The following is a 19,884-nucleotide window of genomic DNA, read 5'->3' as shown; positions in this document are numbered from 1 at the left end:
AGGAAAATGATATTTTTATATATCACAGTTTTTGTAAAATGTTTGCTTCATAAAATTCAAGATTTTTCCAAAAACACTGCATGTAAAATAAAGATTATTGTTGGCTTATTCCACATAGGGTTTTATTTCAACAATTAAAAAATGAAACAAGCTCTTCAGAGTATAAACTCAATTCCTTAGTTGGGTTTTAAGAAATTTAGTGTATAATTTTCTGGCATACAGTGTTTCCTCATTTTGCTTAAAGATGCTGAGGTATCATTTAAAGATACTAAGCCTTCAGCAATCCCTGTGGCCTCTCCCCCAGGCTCCTAGAGGCTGGTATTCTTGCAGGCAGAGGTTTGACCTTGAGAAGCAGCATTTTTCAGCATGAGCTCCGTTCCCAGCAGCTCTACTGGGGCAGAGCTCAGGACATGTATGTCTTTATAAGGGGCACTCTGACCACAGCGTGGTCCCTGGCGACAGAACTCCTGAATAAGATAAGAGAATACTCCGTGTGTAACAAAAATCATTGAACTTCCTTTTCATTATTAAACTCTCCAGCTTCTTAGGTTGGATTCAGAATTTCTGATAACGCATTTGAGGTAACACTGGTGACCCTGGGGAAGATTTAAGATGAGTAAATCTAAATACATATTATCAATTTCCTTTTGCTAAGTGTTTATTGTAGTGGACTTTACAATAAAAAAGACCAAATGGAAATATCTTTCCAGTTACTTAGAGATTTTCATTTTGTGAAAAACACTGATAAAATTTACTTATGATAAAACATTGATAAAAATGAGTTGCAATGCAATAGCCTTTTGTTCTAGGTGTCAGCTTCCCTCTTTTTAATTCCTATTCCGAGTTGTGGGGCTGCGTAGTGAGTGGGGAGACCTGGAAGGAAATAGGCTGAGATTCCTTAGGATGACCAAAGTCAGTAATTCTTACCTGCCCAACAAAATGTTTCTATACTATTCTTGAATTAGAATTTTTTTTGTCTATTTCTTACTTGATTAGATGTTATTTTAAATGTTAGCAGATGATCATTGTGATATGGATTGTTCACATGAAAGCTTTGCAATTTCAAGTAACACATGTGAGGCTGCGTATAATAATAATGTATTTATCTTTATTAAATCTTAGATGTCTAAAAGTCTGTTTTTACATATGACTTTGACCTCGTGGACTAATTTATTCTCAAGGAACCACAGCATATCCTCAGTCCTGTCAAGGAGGCATCGTCAGTCTTAGGGTTTGGACATTGCTCAGTTATCTACAGCCTTCTAGAACAACAACAATAAAATTTTGCTGCAAAGTTTGCTTTTCTATATCCCATTCAGAAGCCATACTTATTCAAAGTTGTAAAGGATTCATGTTATCACATTCTATAGCTGACACTGGTAGACTGATACTTTATAATAAACATTAAATATTAAAAAATGACAGATCGATGCTACATATCCAGGCTGTGAAGATACATATTAGGAAATTAAATAGTAGGCAAAAATCTTAGCTATCTCTTTTAATCATATTTTAGTTCTTTCCTCATTAGAGAACTTTTTCTGTTAATCAGAATGCTGAGAATTTAGTTCTTGGTACACTAAGCTTTCATCACATGCCCAGGGGTATTTAGGGGTCTGTGTCAGTTGTAAGGTCGGCTGCCCAAGTTTGGTCATGTGTTTGATTTGGAAGATGAGCTGTTGCCGTCTTAGACTGTCTTACCTTTTGACACATCAGCACACAATTCCATGTTTCTTCACATTTTCACTGGTGGTGGGAATCCCATTGAAAAGAAAATACAGAGGGTTTGAAGAGGGCAGTTTCTTTCTAAGGCTCACAAAATCAGTCTCAGCCAGTGGCAGCTTGCAGCCCAACGCCTGTACTCATCCAGGGTCTTCCCTGTGATGGTGGTCCTACCCCATCGCTGGGCCTCTAAGATCCCTGTGTCCTAGCATGTGGATGGGGGTTGGTATAGGAGGGCAGAGTAAAACAGTGACATTGCTTTCTGGTTCTAAGATAGTCTGTTCTTTGTCTCCTCTTTTGTTCATTCATGCATCATGTTCCTGAGAACCTTCTGGTGGTTGTGACCTGGGGAAGCGGTTTAGTTTCAGGGACAGTTTTGGTCCATGCCTCTGGGCTCCCCACATCTCTTACTGTTCTTGTTGGGGGATGCCTATCTTGCCTACATCCCAGGCCATGACTCTGGCCTGTCCCAGCTCTGAGATTCTTGAATGTGATTTTCATCTCTTTGTTGCATATTTGAAGCCTCAAATGGTATTCAGTGATTTTTTTTTTCTTGCTTTCTTAGACTCTTGAAAAGCAAGAAGCCAGGCCAGAGGAAAAAACAGATATGCCCTCCAGCGCTGCAGAAGCCAAAGAAGGTATGCATGCTCCTTCTTTTTCTACTTGGGGAACCCAGAACTAACTAGCAGGACTAACTAACTCACTGGGGGTTCGAGTGCACGGTAGAGCAGAGCAGGAACCAAGAGGCTCAGAAGCAAGATCAGAGTTTTGCAATACAACAGAGCCCCTGGGTCCTCTGACAGCATCAATCAAAGTGTACTGTTTTTCCGCTTTTTATTCGGTTAGCATTTACCGAGAGCCTTTTGCCAGGCCCTGATCCTCCCACATTTGTGATCTTCAGGGTGTTCTCCTGATACACGAAGATTGCTCCCCTCTTTCCCAAGTTCAATTTGTTCATTCCATGCAGTTCTTTATCACTCGCTTTTTCTTTAGCTTTTTCCGCCTCCATGGAACCCCTGCTCTGTGCTGGGCAAGTGGATCTTATAGAGAGGATGGAGGTCATGAAGGTGTTTCTGTGGTAGTGCGGGTGGGCGAGCAGCTCTTGCATGTAGGGATGAGGGGTGCAGATGCAGGCTATTTGTCAGGGTACAGACAATCCTACCCAACCAGGGTTGTCCTGTACAGCGTTTCAAGGTCCTGAGGGAGCTTCAGAAACTGAAAGTAGAAAATTGACTCAAGGTGGGAGACCTTATAAGGTGTATAATTTTTATAACGCATCGTCGGTACTCTGTTTCATGTCGTAACACATGGGATCATGTTGATGCCACAATTGCATGTAACACCCAGCTGATTTGCTGGGACATAGTGACTTTTCATTTTCTCTGACTTGGCAGTTTATCTGGGCCTGCAATCTCTACTTCAGATCAGGCTCTTTCCTCTTTACATACATAAAGAAGTCTGATCAGTTAGCGAGCCCTAGAAATAAACACAAGTTTGGCCTCTAGGGAGCATTCTTACCTTTGTTCTTGAATAGTCCTGTATTTACAGTATAGAATAGATTCTGTTTTGTTTGTTTGTTTGTTTTATTTTCTAAAATACAGTAGTTCCAAGAATCTGACCACATCATTATGTCTTCTAGGGTAGTTACGGCAGAAGTTTTACATATTGAAATACATTTTATCAATTTCTTTTTGCTTTATATTTTTGAGTATTGTTTTTATTTTTTGAAATTATATGTGAGGATAGGGTTATACATATTTGGAGTAGGGATATGTTATCTATTTAATTTCAAAATAGTGGAGGGAACAATACTAAATATCTGTTAATATAAAGAGACAACGGTCTGATAGGGCTGAGAACCTCCATCTTAGATGCTAAGGTTAGGGAGAAAAAATAGAACAAGCCTCCAGTGTTAACAGCTGGTCAGCACCTTTGATTCTGTTTATAATTAGCAACATAGAGTAGTTGCATTCTAGGTATTTGTCAGGTAGCAGAATCTTAAACTCTTCTCCCTCATGTTTGTTAAAAAGTCGTCTTGGAGAAGGAAGATTTGTGGTGAGTTGTTGGAAGCCCGTGTGGCCCGTCCGCATTGCACACATTCCTGGCTTAAGCTGACCAGTCAAGCTTTCTACCCAAGCTGCACCCTCTTGAGCCCTCCACAATTCTCTCCTGTGGGCGATGTAATGGCTGCGTTAAGGGAGCTGCAGCTTGCCCTGCCTGCCCCAAGATGTGGTGGGGAACTTCATGCTTTCTTCTGAAGACCTGTAGGGGAAACCTCTTTCTGGTCTTATGTCAGGAATGCTGGCTTAGCCTTCAGCTCGCTTTACTGCTCTAACTGTAACTGATCAGGTTTCTTGCTTCTAGTTGGCCGGTAAAAAGTTGGAGCTAAGTTTCTTTCTAGCCAGCTATTTGCAGATTTGTAGGGTCCTGTTGAATGCATTTTTAAATTACCTTTATTTCTTAAGCTTTACCTTTGCTTTTTCATTTTTCTGAACATTAACTTCTTTTTTTTACTTAACATCTTATATATTTTTCTTCCCTCGTAATCCACTTTCAAACTAATTTAGAACAAAGTAAGATCTAAATATGTACTTAAATTCTAAGTTCTTGCCCTTAAGGGTCTGACAATTTGAGATTGGGGTAGAAGAACAAGCTGTTTTAGCACATTATGATAAATGCTACCAGAGTAATATGCCTAAAGCACTACAAGAACTCTGTGGAGTGTGATGGTGGAGTAGTCAGGGAAAGCTTCCTGGAGGAGGTGACTCTGGAGCTGTGCTCTAATAGGCGGAAGAGAATATAAACAGTGGAAATATTTGCAATACAGAGTTCTAAACTAGATGACGCATTGGGGGAAATGCATGAAGTATAGGGGGGTATGTGTGTGTGTGTAAGATGTCAGGAACATAGGCTTGAGAGGGAGGTGGATTGGCAGGGCATGTGCACAAAGTGAGGAACTGGAACTCCACACTGACAGCTCTAGAGAGCTGCTTGAAACAAATCGGGTTAAATTATTATTTTAGAAAGTTTACTCTGTGAGAATGTGGAGATGGATCGGAGAAGCCAGAGGCTGCTGGAAGTGATGCAGAAGTGAGTGTTCCCCATCGCAGTATAATGAGATTGGAGAGGTAGGGACAGATTGGTCCCCTTGTGAAGGTGTAGGATCTCAGGCTGGTGTCAGTGGTGAGGGAGAAGGGTGATTCCTCCATTCCTGGTGTGTTCCTGGGTGGTATATGCCTTATGGAAGCAGGATAATGACAAAAAATGTACTCAATTTTAGACAGATTGAATCTTATGGGACTTGGGGACAGCCAGGTTAGTATACCTGGCCGCCAGTTGGACTGAAGTCACTCAATCAATAAGCAAAAGAGTTTGGACCGAGACTCAAGTCTCCTAGCCCCAAATAATTAGTGTGTGTGTTTTATGAACCTTCTAGAGAATGTATTTACTTGTATATGCTTGGAGATCATGTTAGAAACTATACCTGCATTTTAGCAGAAGGCAGTATTCAACTAAAGTGAAAACATTCAATTAGTTTTTGTTTGTTCATAGCTTGGAGGCAACGCTATTGGGAAAACAACACATTTCAAGCATAAGAGCTTGCTTTTTTCTCCCTTCCTTTAAACCCCAAAAGCAAGCTTTCCATTTGAGATCTACTAGAAAATTCTTAACAGATCATGTTTTTTCTTTCTTCTAGAGCAGTGGGTCATGGGGGGAGCTCTAAGCTCATATCTATAGTTGCCATTGATTAAAAGACTATAATAACTTTAGCCTGAAAATTTACTGTGCTGTCTCTGTTAGTGTGATAAATGGTTTTATTATTGTCTATGAACCAATTATGTTTCCATAATTTCATGATTGTAATTGTACTTCCAGAATAATGGGAAGCTATTCCTAATGAATTAAATGGCCAAAAAGTCATCTCGTTTTTAATAGGCTGAGACAAATAAACTAGTTATTAGAATTTATTAATCCACTAACTGACTGTTTTGTCCCTTGCCGCCTTTGTCCTTATTTTGTGCTTTGCAATTCTACCCTAGAATTTCCTAAAGAGCATTGTACAAAACACCAATCTTACCCTGAAAAATAAGGATTCTTTGGCCAGATGAGTAGAAAATGCTGTATATGAAATGCCCCCTGTTGGAGACTGAGAATACATCGAATGTTTTATAGATCTTAGAAAGTCTTGCAGTCAAGAAATCTGTGTAACCTTGTTTAATCTAACAGTTCTCTAAATTGATCATGGAACAACCTCTTTTTTACACAGTTCTCAGCATCTCGTGGCAGTGGTCTGTGGAAGGGATTTTGGAAATGTCGTTTGTCCTGATCCTTACTGATCCTGCCCTTCATAGACCTTTTTGCTGTCACCTGCATTCTCTCCACCCTTAAGTACATGCTCACATGGGGCCAGGGGCAAGGACTACTCATGGTCACCTTGAAAATACGGATCATGCATGCCTGGGCACACACACACCCCTCTTCACTTTTTGCCTGGGAGGCTGTTGTCCGCCTCGTCTATGGAGCCATAAAACAAGCAGAAACATTGCAAAACTGTGCCACTAAATGAACCCATTTTCTTTTTTTATTTTGCAGGTTTTAAAAATCCTTGTCTGATTTGCTGTCATAACTTTCATGTCAGTGGTCTCTTATGTTGTTGGCTTCTTACTATTATTTATCTTCCACATTCTCATTAACAAGGAAATAGGGAGTTGGGATTGGAACATGTGTTCTAGTGGTAAAGAAGAGCAGGCAAAACTATTTCCTTCAGGCAGAGGCAGCAGCTCCATGCAGGCTCAGAAGGGTTTCCTCCTCATGATCTCGTGGGGAAGGCAGGAGAGGCCATGGACCCAAACGCAAGATGCAGTGTAGGGAGACTGATGTGAATTGTGTAGGCTTGTTTACTTATCCATTTAATAAACATTTATTAAGTGCCCACTTTGTATCAGGCACTGTTCTAGGCATTGGTGTTATAGCAGTAACCAAATGGCAAAGGGAAAAAACCCTGATCTTAAGGGGTTGACTGTCATTTAATGTCACTCAAGCATTTGTTGAGTGCCAGGCGCTGCTCTACGTGCTGGGGCTGCAGCTGTGAGCTGAGCAAATTTTGTACACTCATGGAGCCCACATTCCAGTGGTCGCGGAGAGGGATATTTCTGGGAGTCAGGAGTCAATCTCTCCCATTTTATACATGAGGAAGTGACAGCACAGAGAGGTCACGTAACTCGCCTGAGGTGACACAGCTTGTCCAGGTGGTTGGAACTCAGGCGGTGAGTTCTTTTACCCACGGCACTATAGAACACCCACCCTCACATAACCGACGATTTATCTACATAGTGTTTGGTCTGCTGTTCTGAAGTTCTCTCCAGCATTTGTCTGATGGAAAAAGTGCAAAATTGGAATCATTGCCTTGAAATGAGCTCTCTTCCACATGGCTGACCTGTCTCATAAAGTCCTTGTGACGGGAGATTTGTGACCCACATGCACAGACATGTCCTCATGACACACACCAGCAACAAGCAGACTCTGCTAAAAACCTCAGCTCTGCTGTGAACTGGCTTCTGAGCATTGTGCAAGTTACTCAGCTATGTTTTCTTTTATGAAAAAGGGCAGAGTGGCGGTGCCATTTAATACTGCATAGTAAGGCTTAAATGAGAAAATGTAGATAGAGCACCTTGACCAGTATCTGACAACTGGTCAATTCTCATTATGAGTGCAGTTGTAATACGTAGCTAGAGTGGACTTATTGGTGATCATGTGTATATTGAGATACCAGGACATAGCTCTTCATGCTGCAGTGACAAGGTGAGCACATTTTTCGCTCGGAAATTCTTTAGGCCAGGGTGCAGCACTTCTCTGTGTGCTCTGAGCGAGATGTGAAAAGGGAGTTGTGTGATGGAGTCTCATTATTTGAATATGTGCTATGAGATATTATTGGGAAAACAAGAGGGCTTTTACCCATGCAGAATTTCCTTTCCAAGATTTTTTTTTTTTAATTTTAAATTCTGTAATTCAGTGTCTTTTTAGAACTGTTGAATATGGTTCCAATGTCTTATCAAGATGTAGGTCCTTTACACCAGGATGACTGGGTCCGGAGGTGTTGGGGATTTAGGACAGCTTTAGGAAGGCCGTTCTGCAGTGGGGATTATTCAGTTGGATACACAGCTCTCATCTGAACCCGAGTATAGAATATCCCTCCAAGGACTTGATCAGCATTGTTCATCTGAGTCAGGTATTTTGGAATTTTCAAGACAATTATAAAGACTACCCAGAGAATGTGCTTCCCAGCCCCAGGAAGTGATTCGTGATTGTTCCTTGTGTTGTGCATAGTGGCTCAGCCTCTCCTGTACTTTGTTTGGAGACCGACTTTGCCAACCCACTTTCTCCTCTTGCCTACAAGAGATAAAAAGTTTCATCAAGGACAAAAGTAGGATATTAAGCTGTTATGATGCTCATCATGTATATTATTATAATAGTATTTTCTCACACAAAAAGAAAAAATTCTCTTCCTTGCCTCCTCCAGCTTATCACAGAATTAAAGCATCCTAGTTTGAGCTGGAAAGAATCTTGAGATTCCTCAGAACTCACCTAGATACAACAAATTCTATTCACATTTGCTATGGTTGCTTTGTTCCAGCTGTGTCAGATTAGCAGGCTGCCAGAGAAGGACAAGCATTAACTAAGTATATCAACTAAGGAGTCTAATGTAGTTGAAATAAGCTTCAGTTATAAATAGCAAAAGAGTTTCTTTCCTGAATTAAAATAGAATATAAATATAAAGTCTTAGGGGCATAAAGGTAGTCACAAGTCAAAAGCGAATCTTTATCTCTTTGATAGATGACTTTCCTCATTTTATTCAAGCAGTTGAGTAAATTAGAAAAATTATGTCCTGATCTCAATTTGAAATATAATGATTTAGAGCTTCTGCTTAGGTTGATAGTTGCAACTAGATTTTTGGGCTGAGGCCATCGTTTTTTCTGCCTATGTATAAATTCTTTACTGCTTGAGATTTTATGGAGGTTAGGGGGATTGTACACTGTAGATATAAAAATATATATTATAAAAACATATTATTGAGTGAAAAAATATATAAACAACATACATGGAAGAGTTACCATATGACCCAGTAATTACACTCTTAGATATGTACTCAGGAGAAATGAAAACATAAATCTCCATAAAAATCTGTACACAAATGTTCATAGAAGCATTATTCATAACTGCCAAAAAGTGGAAACAACCCAAATGCCCGTCAGCTGAGGAATAAATATATAAAATATGGTATATCCATGAAATGGAATAGTAGTTGGCAATAAAAAGGAATGACGTACTGATATATTACAACATGAATGAACCCTGAAAACATTATGCTAAGTGAAAGAGGCCAGTTACAAAAGACCATATACGGTCTGGTTTCATTTATACGAAATATCCAGAACAGGTAAATCCCTTAGGATAGAACATGAATTAGTGGTTGCCGTGGGCTGGGGAGAAAGAGATAGTGAGTGATAATGGGCATGGAGTTTCTTGTTGGGGTGATGAGAATGTTCTAAAATTGATTGTGGTAATGATTGCATAACTCTGAATATATAAAAAAATCATTGACTTCACCCACTTTAAATGGGTGAATAGTATGGTATTGAGTTATACCTCAATAAAGCTGTTACAAAAATATATGCACAGAGAGGAGTATATACTAAAACATTAAAAGGGATTTTATTGATATTTTTTCATGGTCCTTTTCAAATTTTATCAATTACTTTTCTGGCTCAAAAGAAGTGTTACAAATAATTTAAAAACTATATATTCCAGAAAGGATGTCTTAAATTCCTTCAGAAAGAATGCAGAATACAAATATAAAAATTATATCATAAAAGATAACATAAAAATTATAGAATATAATTTAAAATTAAAGTATAATATTATGCATTATACATTATATCAGAATGGAATATCGAAATTATATTGCTGGAGGGTAGGAATCTCTTCTCTCACCTTGGCATCCTCGCCCTGGCTGTTGATGCTGCCACTCATTAGGGACTGGACTGAGCTTATCGAATGGAGTGGAATGTTGGGCCTTGTGAGTTAATGGGGTTTATGTTGGTATTTCTATAAATAGGTGCCTCCTTGGTTTCTCCCAGTCTATATTTCTCTTGGGAAGGCCAAATGATGGTTCTTATTAGTATTCCCACTTGTGGGTAAAAAAATATAATTGGAATATAATTGGGATACTGAAACGGAAGGTCAAAGTGTTATAGTAGCTAGCCTCTGAATTAAGAATAATGAAAGGTTTTCAGATTTGTTCCTTTTATCATTTTAATTCTCTGGCAGTCGTGAATTGGACATGCACCCTAGGCTGAAACATTAAAGCGATATTTGCAAGTTAAGTTGTTATAAGTGAAACGCAAATGCGTAACTGCAGAGGAAAGGGTGCATTTACAGAGCTGGAAGGGTGAAAGGAAGCAAGGGGAAAAGCATTCATCCATCTGCAATCTGGTAGTTCAGGAGGTGTGATAAAAGAGTGCTAGTGCTGGAAATGTTTGAATTAGGAATTCAAAAGAGTGAACAATTTTTCCTTCCCTGGCCCAGTCCCCCCAACTTGCCTAATGATCCGCTACATCTCATCAGCTGTTTAGGCCACCAGATCCAGGTAGAAGAGAGAAGCATTTATTCAATACCTGTAATGTGCTTGGCAAGTGTCAAGGTCAAGAGCAGTTTGGACCCAGCCTTTCCAGAACTCAATCTGTTGGGAGAGAAAGATTCAGTTAAAGACCATGAACAATCCTAAGAGTTTCTCTGGGCATTTGTGGGGCGGGTAGAGCAAATTGAGAGCATGACTCTTGTTTCCAGTTGTGCTTTTGACACTGCCCTGCAAGTCTAACCTGGTGAGTGTGGATAGTTGAACCTGAGGGCGGGGATGAAACAGCAGCAGTCATCTGGCTGCCTCTGATCATGATTCTTTTTCCCTCCTTCCTCGGGTAGGGGTCGGATGACACAGCAAATGGTAAAGGAAGATACCGAGCATCTTCTATTTTTGATATAAGCTTTTTGTTTTCTTAAGTCTAGCCTCTGTGGTCCCATTTTTCAAAAGGAGACAGTAGGCTTGTGCACAGAGTTGAGATCTGTTAGGCTAATCTGTTTCTTAATGAGACGCTGGTATTAATCTTACAGCTACTTAACCCTTTTTGGAAACCTTGTTTGCCGGTACAGTGTCACTGGCGATCGTGAAGATTAGAGATTATTGCTTGTTCTATTATAGCTTGGCAGTAACAAATATATTTATGGAGTTGGTAAGTCTGATTTAGAGGGTGTAATCCTTACTTCTGGGTGGGCCTCAAAGGCAAGATTAATAGGCCTTTAAAACAGAATAGCTTGGAGTTACTGATATCATTATCTGCCGAGGGTTTCTATAGCAATGAGTGGTTTGATTGCACTGTGCAGTTGGTGGTGTAGTGAGTGAATGTAAAAGGATCCTAGTAATTTAGCAGAAACTCTCCTGGAGCAATTTAATTAAACACTGGTAGAATGAGTACCAAAGTCTTTAAAAAGCTTACCATATAGACCTAGATTAATTAAAGATACATTATTATCCTGAATTTACACACTGCCACAAATATCTTTAATGATTTTAAGATAAAGATTTTATAAATTTGAAAGTTATCTTTTAAATGATGAAGTACAGATTTAATGAAGACTTGTTTATTTTAATACAGTTTGAAAACAAATTTACATTAGACCGTAAGGAAAAATATAGGCTGGCAATGAACAAAGACTAGGTTTTTGAAAGGCACAGGAAGCCATACGGTCAAGGCTGAGTGAACACATTCTTTGTTATTGCAAGCTGGATTACCAGACGATATAGCCTTCCTTATTAGCAATCTTGAATAAAATGTGTACTATTCTTCTGAATCGCTACTGTAGATTCAGAGTTTTTTAGAAAGGCAGACTCATCATAATTTAAGAGCATATGGTCTGAAATGGCTTTAAGGGAGTATCCTCTAATGGACAGAATAAAAATATATATGTCTCTTGATGCCTTTGTAGATGTGTCTGTTGAAACTGGTTCTGGTTACCCTCCCTTCTTTTTTAACACCTTGGTGTTATCTTCCCCACTTACCCAATGTTTAAGGTTTGGTGTTATACATGTTTCAAAACAAACCCCCTACTATGTTCCTATAATGTGGTAAACAACATAGTAGCTACTTCACATAAACTTTCAGCATCTGTGCAGTGGGGTGAAAAGCTTTATTTTAACTTAGCGTTTTGGACTTTGGCACTTGAACAGCAGGCTTTTGAAGGGCGAAGTTGGTCCATTTGGATATTCATGTTGCTGACTGTGTTGCAGACATTACTCTGCTGCCACCTGGAGGTTATGTGTGAGGTGTACATTTAAAGGTAGGAGGGACCCGCGGAGCAAAAGCTGCCCAGCCTGGGGGTCAGCTATCGCCTTGTCCTTGTTCCTTGTTGAGGTCAGTTGACATTGAGACTGTTACCTTTTTATTTTTTACTGTAGAGCTAATACGCACGATGAATTCAAGAACAATATTACTGTAGAGTATAAATATCTTATTGTTTGATATTAGGCAAATTCAAGGCTTTAATTATATAGATTTTTAAAAACACATGCCAGTGAGAAAGTTGACTTTTCTGCTCTATCCTTGCCTTAAGGTGTAAACCAATACCTTATACTATTTCTAAACAGAAACATGGATGAAAACTCCTGACATTGTTGCCAGGCAGTGAAAATAAATCCACTTGAAGGTTTGAGGCCTCCGGTGACTTAAATTAATAGAAGTGGCAATGTGGAGTAGGGAATGTATAGCTAATGTACCTGCCGGGAGAACCAGAGATTGCTTCGCCAGAACTGGCATCAAGCAGGGCCATGGGGGCAGGGGAGGGGAGGGGGTCCAGGGCGGGGCCGTGGGGCCCACAATGCTGTATATTAATACAGATTTAGGGCAAATATTCTTCACTGTCTGTTCTTGCCAGGAGTGTCCAACACTTTTATTTTCCCTGGATCCAAACCTGCTTTTGGTGGTTATTTCAACTACAGTGGCCCTTGTTTACCAGCAATTGAGTGTTTGGTAAGAGAACCAATCAGTCAAGGCACAGAGAAAAATACCCCCTAAGTGAACGTTCCTGTTCATCCCAGAACATCCTGACCAGGGATGCTTCCAGGAAAGCCTTGATGCAGAAAGTCGGCACCCGGCATGCCTGGGGCCGTCAGCGCTCAGCCCAGCCACATTCCGAGGTTGGAGCCCAAGGGCTACGTTGTTATTCTCTCCTCTGACCAATGCCCAACGAAAGCTGAACCACATCTAGAATGAATTATGCTTTTTTGAAGCATATGAAATCTGTGGTATTTGAGGAAATAGACATGCGGAATTTCCTCAGGTAGGCACAAGTCACGTGCTGTTTTGCAGAGCCTGCCTTCTGAATCAAGGGCATTTATTTAGTTAATAATCGCTTTTTCCCCCCATCAGGATTTCCTGTGAGAGCTCCTGGGCTTGTTTACATCTCGGTCCACACAAATAATACTGGAGCATGAGCAGTCAGGTTATGAGATACTCTGTTCTGCTAAGAACCGATTTTTAAGGAGCTTCATCTAAAAACCTGGGTTCGTGCAGACGGCTCCTTGGCAATTCATTTTTATTTGTCATCTAGTTTTTTTTTTTCTTCCCTCTTCCTCCTCCTCCTTTTTTTTTTTTTTTTAAGTCTTAATAAAAGCTCCTATCAGCAGATCCTGATGAGAATTATTCCTCTTACAGAGATTAAGAACTTAGTGTCCAGCAGATCATCGCCTGAGCAGGAGGATGTGAAGGTAATGATTCCCTGCCCCTCTTTGTTCTCTGCACTTCTCTCCCGAGTTGGAGTAGAAGTGAAGATCTAGGTAGTGGTAATCCAGTTCTTTTAAAAGACCAGTAAAATTCAAGGATGTGCCCTAAGTCACATTCAGAATAACCTGAAACTTAGTTTCTTTTATTGAAATTTTCATCTCTACTTTTTATGACCATACCCTAGCTATCTTTCTGGGTTGTAGCTATATATGCAAGATGACTTAATACATTTTCCAAAACAAATTTTTTTTGAAGGTTGATAGTGATAGCTGTTTGCCAATAATGCAATTGCTAGAGTCAACCTGGGAGAGATTCTCTGAGAATGTATGGATAGCTTTCAGGCATGTTTCAGCTTGGGACAAATCCTTCCCTCATTTTTAGCTCTTAAATAATACTGATTAAGGACAAGACTAGTTTTCTGTTTATTTATGGTGATACATGTAACATGTCTTTACTGGCTGAGGTTGTTTTTCTAGTTTACTAAAATAAGGAAACGTTAGTGTGGCACATAGTAATTTGTTTGTTTGTTTTTGAAAACCACCTGACTATCTTTTCCAGTGTATGAAAAGCCTGCTGGTTCAACTGAATGAACATGAAGACCAGGACAGCCTAGATTTGGGTATGTTCCGAAATACTGCTTTTCTTTGCACTCATATCACAGTCCCAGGTATACAGAAGACAAGAGGAAAATATAGTTTGAAATTAAATCTTTCTTCCTGGGAACCTTGTCTATTGTTTGAAACCCACCCAGATAAATTTTCTTTGCTGCATCAGTTATAGTACTGACTTCAGGGGTTGAGTCTCCACTGACCATCTAAAAAGCAAAACAAAGCAAAACAAAACAATGAAAGCTTTTCCTGAGCAGTTTTACTCTGGCTTGGGACTTGTCATATGTTCTTTGTTATTCCAGCGAAGTAGGCACTACCAGCTTCAGTTTTGGGTGAAGCAACACTCCAGTGGCAAGCGAGTGGTAGAGTGGAGACTCTGAGTTTCCTTCTGCCCAGCCCAGGAATCCGTAAGCTTACCACCACCGCATTTTAATACCCAGTGGGGTCCCCTCGGAGCTGAGCCTGTGTGATCTTGTCCCTGGTCTCAGGAAAAGACCACATGCTTGTGTGACATGAGTGTGCTTTCCAAAGAACCAAGAGCTCCCTTGGCGAAGAGAAGGTAGTCCTCCCGTGGACTTGGAAATTCTCATCTGCTCAGGCGCATTCCAGTGCACAGCCCACTGAGGGCACCTCCCCAGGTCTCTTCCTCAGACAGTTTATAATTCTTCTGGGCTAAAATGGGCTCCAGAGTCCTCTTTTGAGTTAGAGCCTGATGAAGCTGTTGCAGGGTTCGAATAATTTTCTTTCAGGAGGGAGAAGAGGAAGGAGATATGTGAAAGCATCTCTGTGTAGATGACTGTTGTGGGCCACTGAAGTTAGGAGCATAACTGTTGCTCATACGCACAGCAGGAAGTCTCAGCTACAAATTGCATCATGTTCCTGGGAATGTTAGCTTTGAAGAATGTTTACCAAGACAAATTGCCGGTGGGGGAGGAGTGTTGACTGTCAAAAGTATGAGATAGCAGAATTATTTTAATTTTGAGCTTTAAAAACTCACCCCATTCTCAAACTGGTGCACTAGCCGGGCGAAGAGGACACGTGTTAAGGAAATTGTAGCGGCCTGACCTAACCCGAGCGTTCCGTCAGCAACATCATTGTGTCCAGGGAGGATCATGATGAAGGGTATGACAGAGACAAACGGGCATGACGTTAATCCAGTGACTTATGAAAGGGCCAAGAATGATTCTTCCTTGTGCTAACATTTGCTTTTTTGTTTATTTAAACTATTTGGATTAAGAAAGTCATCTGACTTCATCCAGAGAAAATGAGAATAGATTTTAAAAGAACCTTCTGAGGCAGAAAAGGGGGCAGCCAGCAGTGAGCAACAGTCGGATGGTAAACTGGAGTCTGGAACTGGAAATGGCTTTTCCCCAAGGCCACTTCCACACATATTTTATAGGTGCTTATATTCTGCTCAGTCGACATGGAAATGTTGACACATGTAGGTTGAGGTACATGTCTTTGCTGACTTGTATTGTTCAAACTGGTGCAATGTGAGTTTAGTGTGATCTCGTAAACTACATCAGTGCTGTTTCAGTACAAGTTTCCATGATAATGGACATATTCTGTATCTGCACTAATTAATGCGGTAGCCAATAGCTACATATGCTTATAGCATATGTGACGTGTGACTAGTGATACTGAAGAACTGATGTTTTTATTTTATTCAATTTATTGCACCGGAAGTTCCCTTTCTGTTGTTGTTGACCCATCAGAGCATCAAGAATCATACTAGCCATTATTAGTTCATAAACCAAAAATGTTGGTTGGAGGGCTACTGTTGGAGGTGAATAACAGTAAGCTCATCCATCTCAGTAGTGACAGTAGCATGACATTTCTGGTGAGTCCAGCAGTAAGGACTCTGCTCTCTGTGGGTGCTGTAAGTGCCTGGTGTTTTGCTCTAAGAGGAGAATATCAGTCGAAGGGCTGGGATCCAATTTTTTTTTCTGTCACAGTGGAGAGTGGGACTCCTCAGTGTGTGTGGTTCCTTCACATTCTAGGCAGGTAGACTGGGGGAGGGAGAAAAGCATTTGGAGGAAATGGAAAAAGAGAAGGTAGTTAAAATGGTTCAACACAGAAATTATCAAGGAAGAGAGAGTCCATCTGGCTCAAGGGTCCATTTCGCCCCTATAGAAGTATAGGGGAGTAAATATGATTAAGAAATAGACGCTCAATAGTGGGCAGCAGCAACTGCTGTGCCCAAAAGAAGGAGAGTGGACACCTAGCAGGAACATGTGGACAACCCGTGAGAATGCAATGGCTGAGTTTTGGCTGCCCTTCAGAATCTCAGCTGCAAGCAAAGATGCCTCAACTGTCACCCATCAGCAAAGCCGTAAATGGCTTCATTAGCTGCTCTCTTGCAAACTCTGCTTTAAAAGGGTTGAATTGGAAAAAATAAAACCATCTGCCTGGTTAGAAAGTCAGATTTCCAATTAAAAATTAAATTCTTGCTTGAGAACTGTGAAACGAGTGCCAGCATCTCAGGTGCATTACAGAAGCACCTCTAAGGTGACGAGCCTGCTCTCTCAGCACATGATACTCAAGAGTGTGAGTGAGGTTGTATGTGACAACCTACATTTAGTGACGTGCACACCGAAGCTGATTTTCCTGCAGTAATTTATCAGCAATGGCTGCGGTGAACTGAAGATGATTTGAAACTTACTTGGATAAAGCTGTATGTTGTATAACTGTTTGGATGAGAAAAGAAGGATTTGGTGAAACTGACTTACTAAAACAAGAAGTATGTGAGCATGTTTTAATTTTCCTCATGGGGAGGGTGGTGAGGAGGTAGGGAGAGACGCGTGGGGAGGTGGCGATGGCATTGGCTGGCATCATCCTTCTTGCTTGGAAAGTCCCGTACCTTGAAGCCCTGGGCATGAATCAATGCCGTATCTGCTGTTGCAGTTTTGGCTGGCAGAGTGAACTTGGCACAAGTGCCAGAGAAGACTTTAAACATAATATCATGTTAAGCTGTTTGGAAAAAGAGTTAATCTTTTTACATTATAGAAGTAATAAATGCTTACAGCTGAAAAATTAGAAATTTTAGAATGAGTAGAAAAAAAGAAAAACATCCCTATAATTTTTCCACTCCAAAGCAGCTACTATTAAATTTTGGTCTATTTCCTACCAATATTTTTCCCATCGAGCTATTGTTTACATAGTTGTGATCATGCAAACAACAGAATTTTATGTCCTGTTTTATTCTTTTAACATTATATATCATAAGGAAGCTCCATTTCAGAAGGTAGCTTAAATTGATTCTGTATATTTTTCTACAAAAAATATGAATTACTTTTCCAAGAAGAAAAGGAAAATATCATAGAGTCTCCTCACAACTATGTTTATTGGCCGGGGGTGGGGGGGAAACCCTTTTTAAAAAATAATATGTATTATTTGATTTTATAGAGTAGTCTGGTTGTCAGTACATGCAGAGGCTCAAATCTCAATTATTCTTAAACTCTTTGGGTCACTTCATTGCTATTATTGTTTGTTACCTATTTATGATATGAGAAAAAGAAAGCATCTTCATGGGTGTTGGGACTTGGAGGGTGGGCATGTGGGAAACAGATGAACCTAAGAGGGATAAGGAAGAAGACCTGACTTGATACCCTAAAACCCATCCAGACCAATCAGGAAGAGAAGGAAATAGAAACAAACGGTAAGAAGTGAGGTGCTTCAGATTGCTTATCCTAGACAACACCGACCTCCTGTGACTACAGACAAGACCAAGAAGGAGAAACGAAGACCCCACACAGGAAGCTTAGGAAAACATCAGCAAAGGGAAACTGGGAAGAAATGATCGGAAGACCCAAAGGAGCAGCCACTGTAGAACAGAATGTTGGATTTGGTACAAGCTCTTTTCCCCAGCCCTCCATCTGTGGATCTGAGAGAGGTCCAGGCAGTCAATAGTGCTAGTTTGGTAAAACACCAAATAAGTAAGATTTATTAGGTGAATCTTTCTTTTCTTCTTATGTTAACTGAAAGTTTGGAAATGGAATTAATGCTATTGAGCTATAAAATCTTTGAAAACAGTGTTTTTAAGTTGTTCGTGAAAATAAAGTTTTGCGATGGTTCTCAGCACGATCTTAAGGGTGGAATCTGAAGATCTGAGACCCACGTTAGTGGAAGCTGGCTTTCTGTTAGCTATTATTTGATAAGACGTGTATTTATGATGAGATTTCAAGAATGTGCCATGAAACATGAAAGAAAATAAAAAGGAAGAGGGAACCTTAGCAGAGCTCTTATGTAACCTTCTGAAAAACAAGTTTTCAAGCTATTTTTTGGCAGATCTCTTTCTATGCCCCTGGCTACAGAAGCCTCTGTGGATTCCCTTTTAGTTTTCAGGGTTTTTTTTATTGGGGGGGGGGGCGGTGTCATCTCTCTACCACAAACCAAAGTTTACTAGTGACTTGGTCTTGAAATAAAGAAGCTGGGAATAGAAATATATCCCAGGAAGACCACTGGGAATACAAAGTTATTTATAAAAATTCTGACTCAATTTTATTTCCTTTGTTCATTTCAGCGAAATTTTCTTATTGCAGTTATTGAGGTTTTAAAAATTGTTTTTGGTGGAACAAATTGCTGACTTACTGGAATTCTTCTGAGTGTTATAAGCTCAATTTGGTTCTCTTATCATGAATGTCCTGCCTTTTATATTTGTGGCTTCATTATTTGGATAAAATTCTCCTTGTGGCATGCTAGTCAAGCATTTTTCATTAAATTAGACAATTGGAGTATTTATTAGCAGACTTTTAGCCCATAAATTAAAAGAAAGAATTTGGGACTTTTAGTTTAATTTGTACTCTAGACTAGGAAAAGTAAAACTAAAGCCTTACTGGAGGTATATATTCTATCATATTCTCATCTTCTGATTAAAAAACAGCAACAACAAAAAAACTATGTTAAATTATAATGCCTGAGTCTAGGACTCAGTGATGGATCTAATGTTCTGCTTCATGTTTGCTCACCAAAGTTTTAAAAAAAGCAAAATGAAAATTAAGGTCAGGGGTTGCTAATCTAAGCACTTAGTTATTCTGTGGTTCTAAACTCTGCCAAGTTTTGATTCCAGTGGAATTACCTTGGAGTTTTAACAATACTGAAGCCTGGGTGTACCCCTGCCTAGAGAAGTCTGATTTAATTGGTCTGGAGTGTGGCCTATGCTTCAAGAGTTCTAAAAGTGCCCCAGATGGTTCTCAGGAAACCATGGACATAGTTTCTTAAGGGAGCTCTGCTCTGCCGCAGTCACCTCTGACTTACCGGGTTTTCCATGTTTTTTGGAATTGGGAAAATGTGGTTCTACTTTTATCTCAATAGATTATAAAAGCAATTAATGGAAGCTACTTAGTATTAGGTTTGCAGACTTTTAATGATTGTCATCATCAATATCATCGTAGATCTGTAGGAAATGTGAAAATTTTGGGAAAAAACTACTGAAAAATTTCCCAACTACTTGAACCTCAGTGAGAAGGTTGACTTTGAGGTGCACAGACTGGGATGAAGGGAGTTGGATTTACACTAATGTCATAAGGGCATCTCGATGATGCCTGATGTGCACCTTTGTATAATCTAAATCGCCCTTTTCGTCTTACAAACCAACTTAATTTCTGAAATGTAATTGAAAGAGAGGAAAAAATGGCAGTTTTTTCTCTGAACTCTAAATTTTTTATTCTCCAAAATAAAATTCTCAACTCCAAATAAACCAGCTTAGTGAATAAATAAAT

General features: G+C 39.8%; 1 protein-coding gene across 5 annotated transcripts in view; it reads left to right on the top strand.

Annotated features, from left to right (window-relative positions):
- ARHGEF28 (Rho guanine nucleotide exchange factor 28) overlaps positions 1 to 19,884 on the top strand; it is a 259,146-nt gene that overhangs the window by 119,659 nt on the left and 119,603 nt on the right. For all 5 annotated transcript variants that reach the window (XM_036226271.1, XM_036226272.1, XM_036226269.1 and 2 more), the window contains 3 exons: positions 2,288 to 2,360; positions 13,488 to 13,540; positions 14,115 to 14,175. In XM_036226271.1, coding sequence (XP_036082164.1) covers positions 2,288 to 2,360; positions 13,488 to 13,540; positions 14,115 to 14,175 — 187 coding nt within the window. The remainder of the gene's footprint in view (positions 1 to 2,287; positions 2,361 to 13,487; positions 13,541 to 14,114; positions 14,176 to 19,884) is intronic.

Source organism: Rousettus aegyptiacus, unplaced genomic scaffold (genome assembly GCF_014176215.1).
Source record: "Rousettus aegyptiacus isolate mRouAeg1 unplaced genomic scaffold, mRouAeg1.p scaffold_m13_p_8, whole genome shotgun sequence".
NCBI lineage: Eukaryota > Metazoa > Chordata > Mammalia > Chiroptera > Pteropodidae > Rousettus > Rousettus aegyptiacus.
The sequence above is the reverse complement of the archived record's forward strand: the minus strand, read 5'-3'. Positions and strand labels throughout refer to the sequence as shown.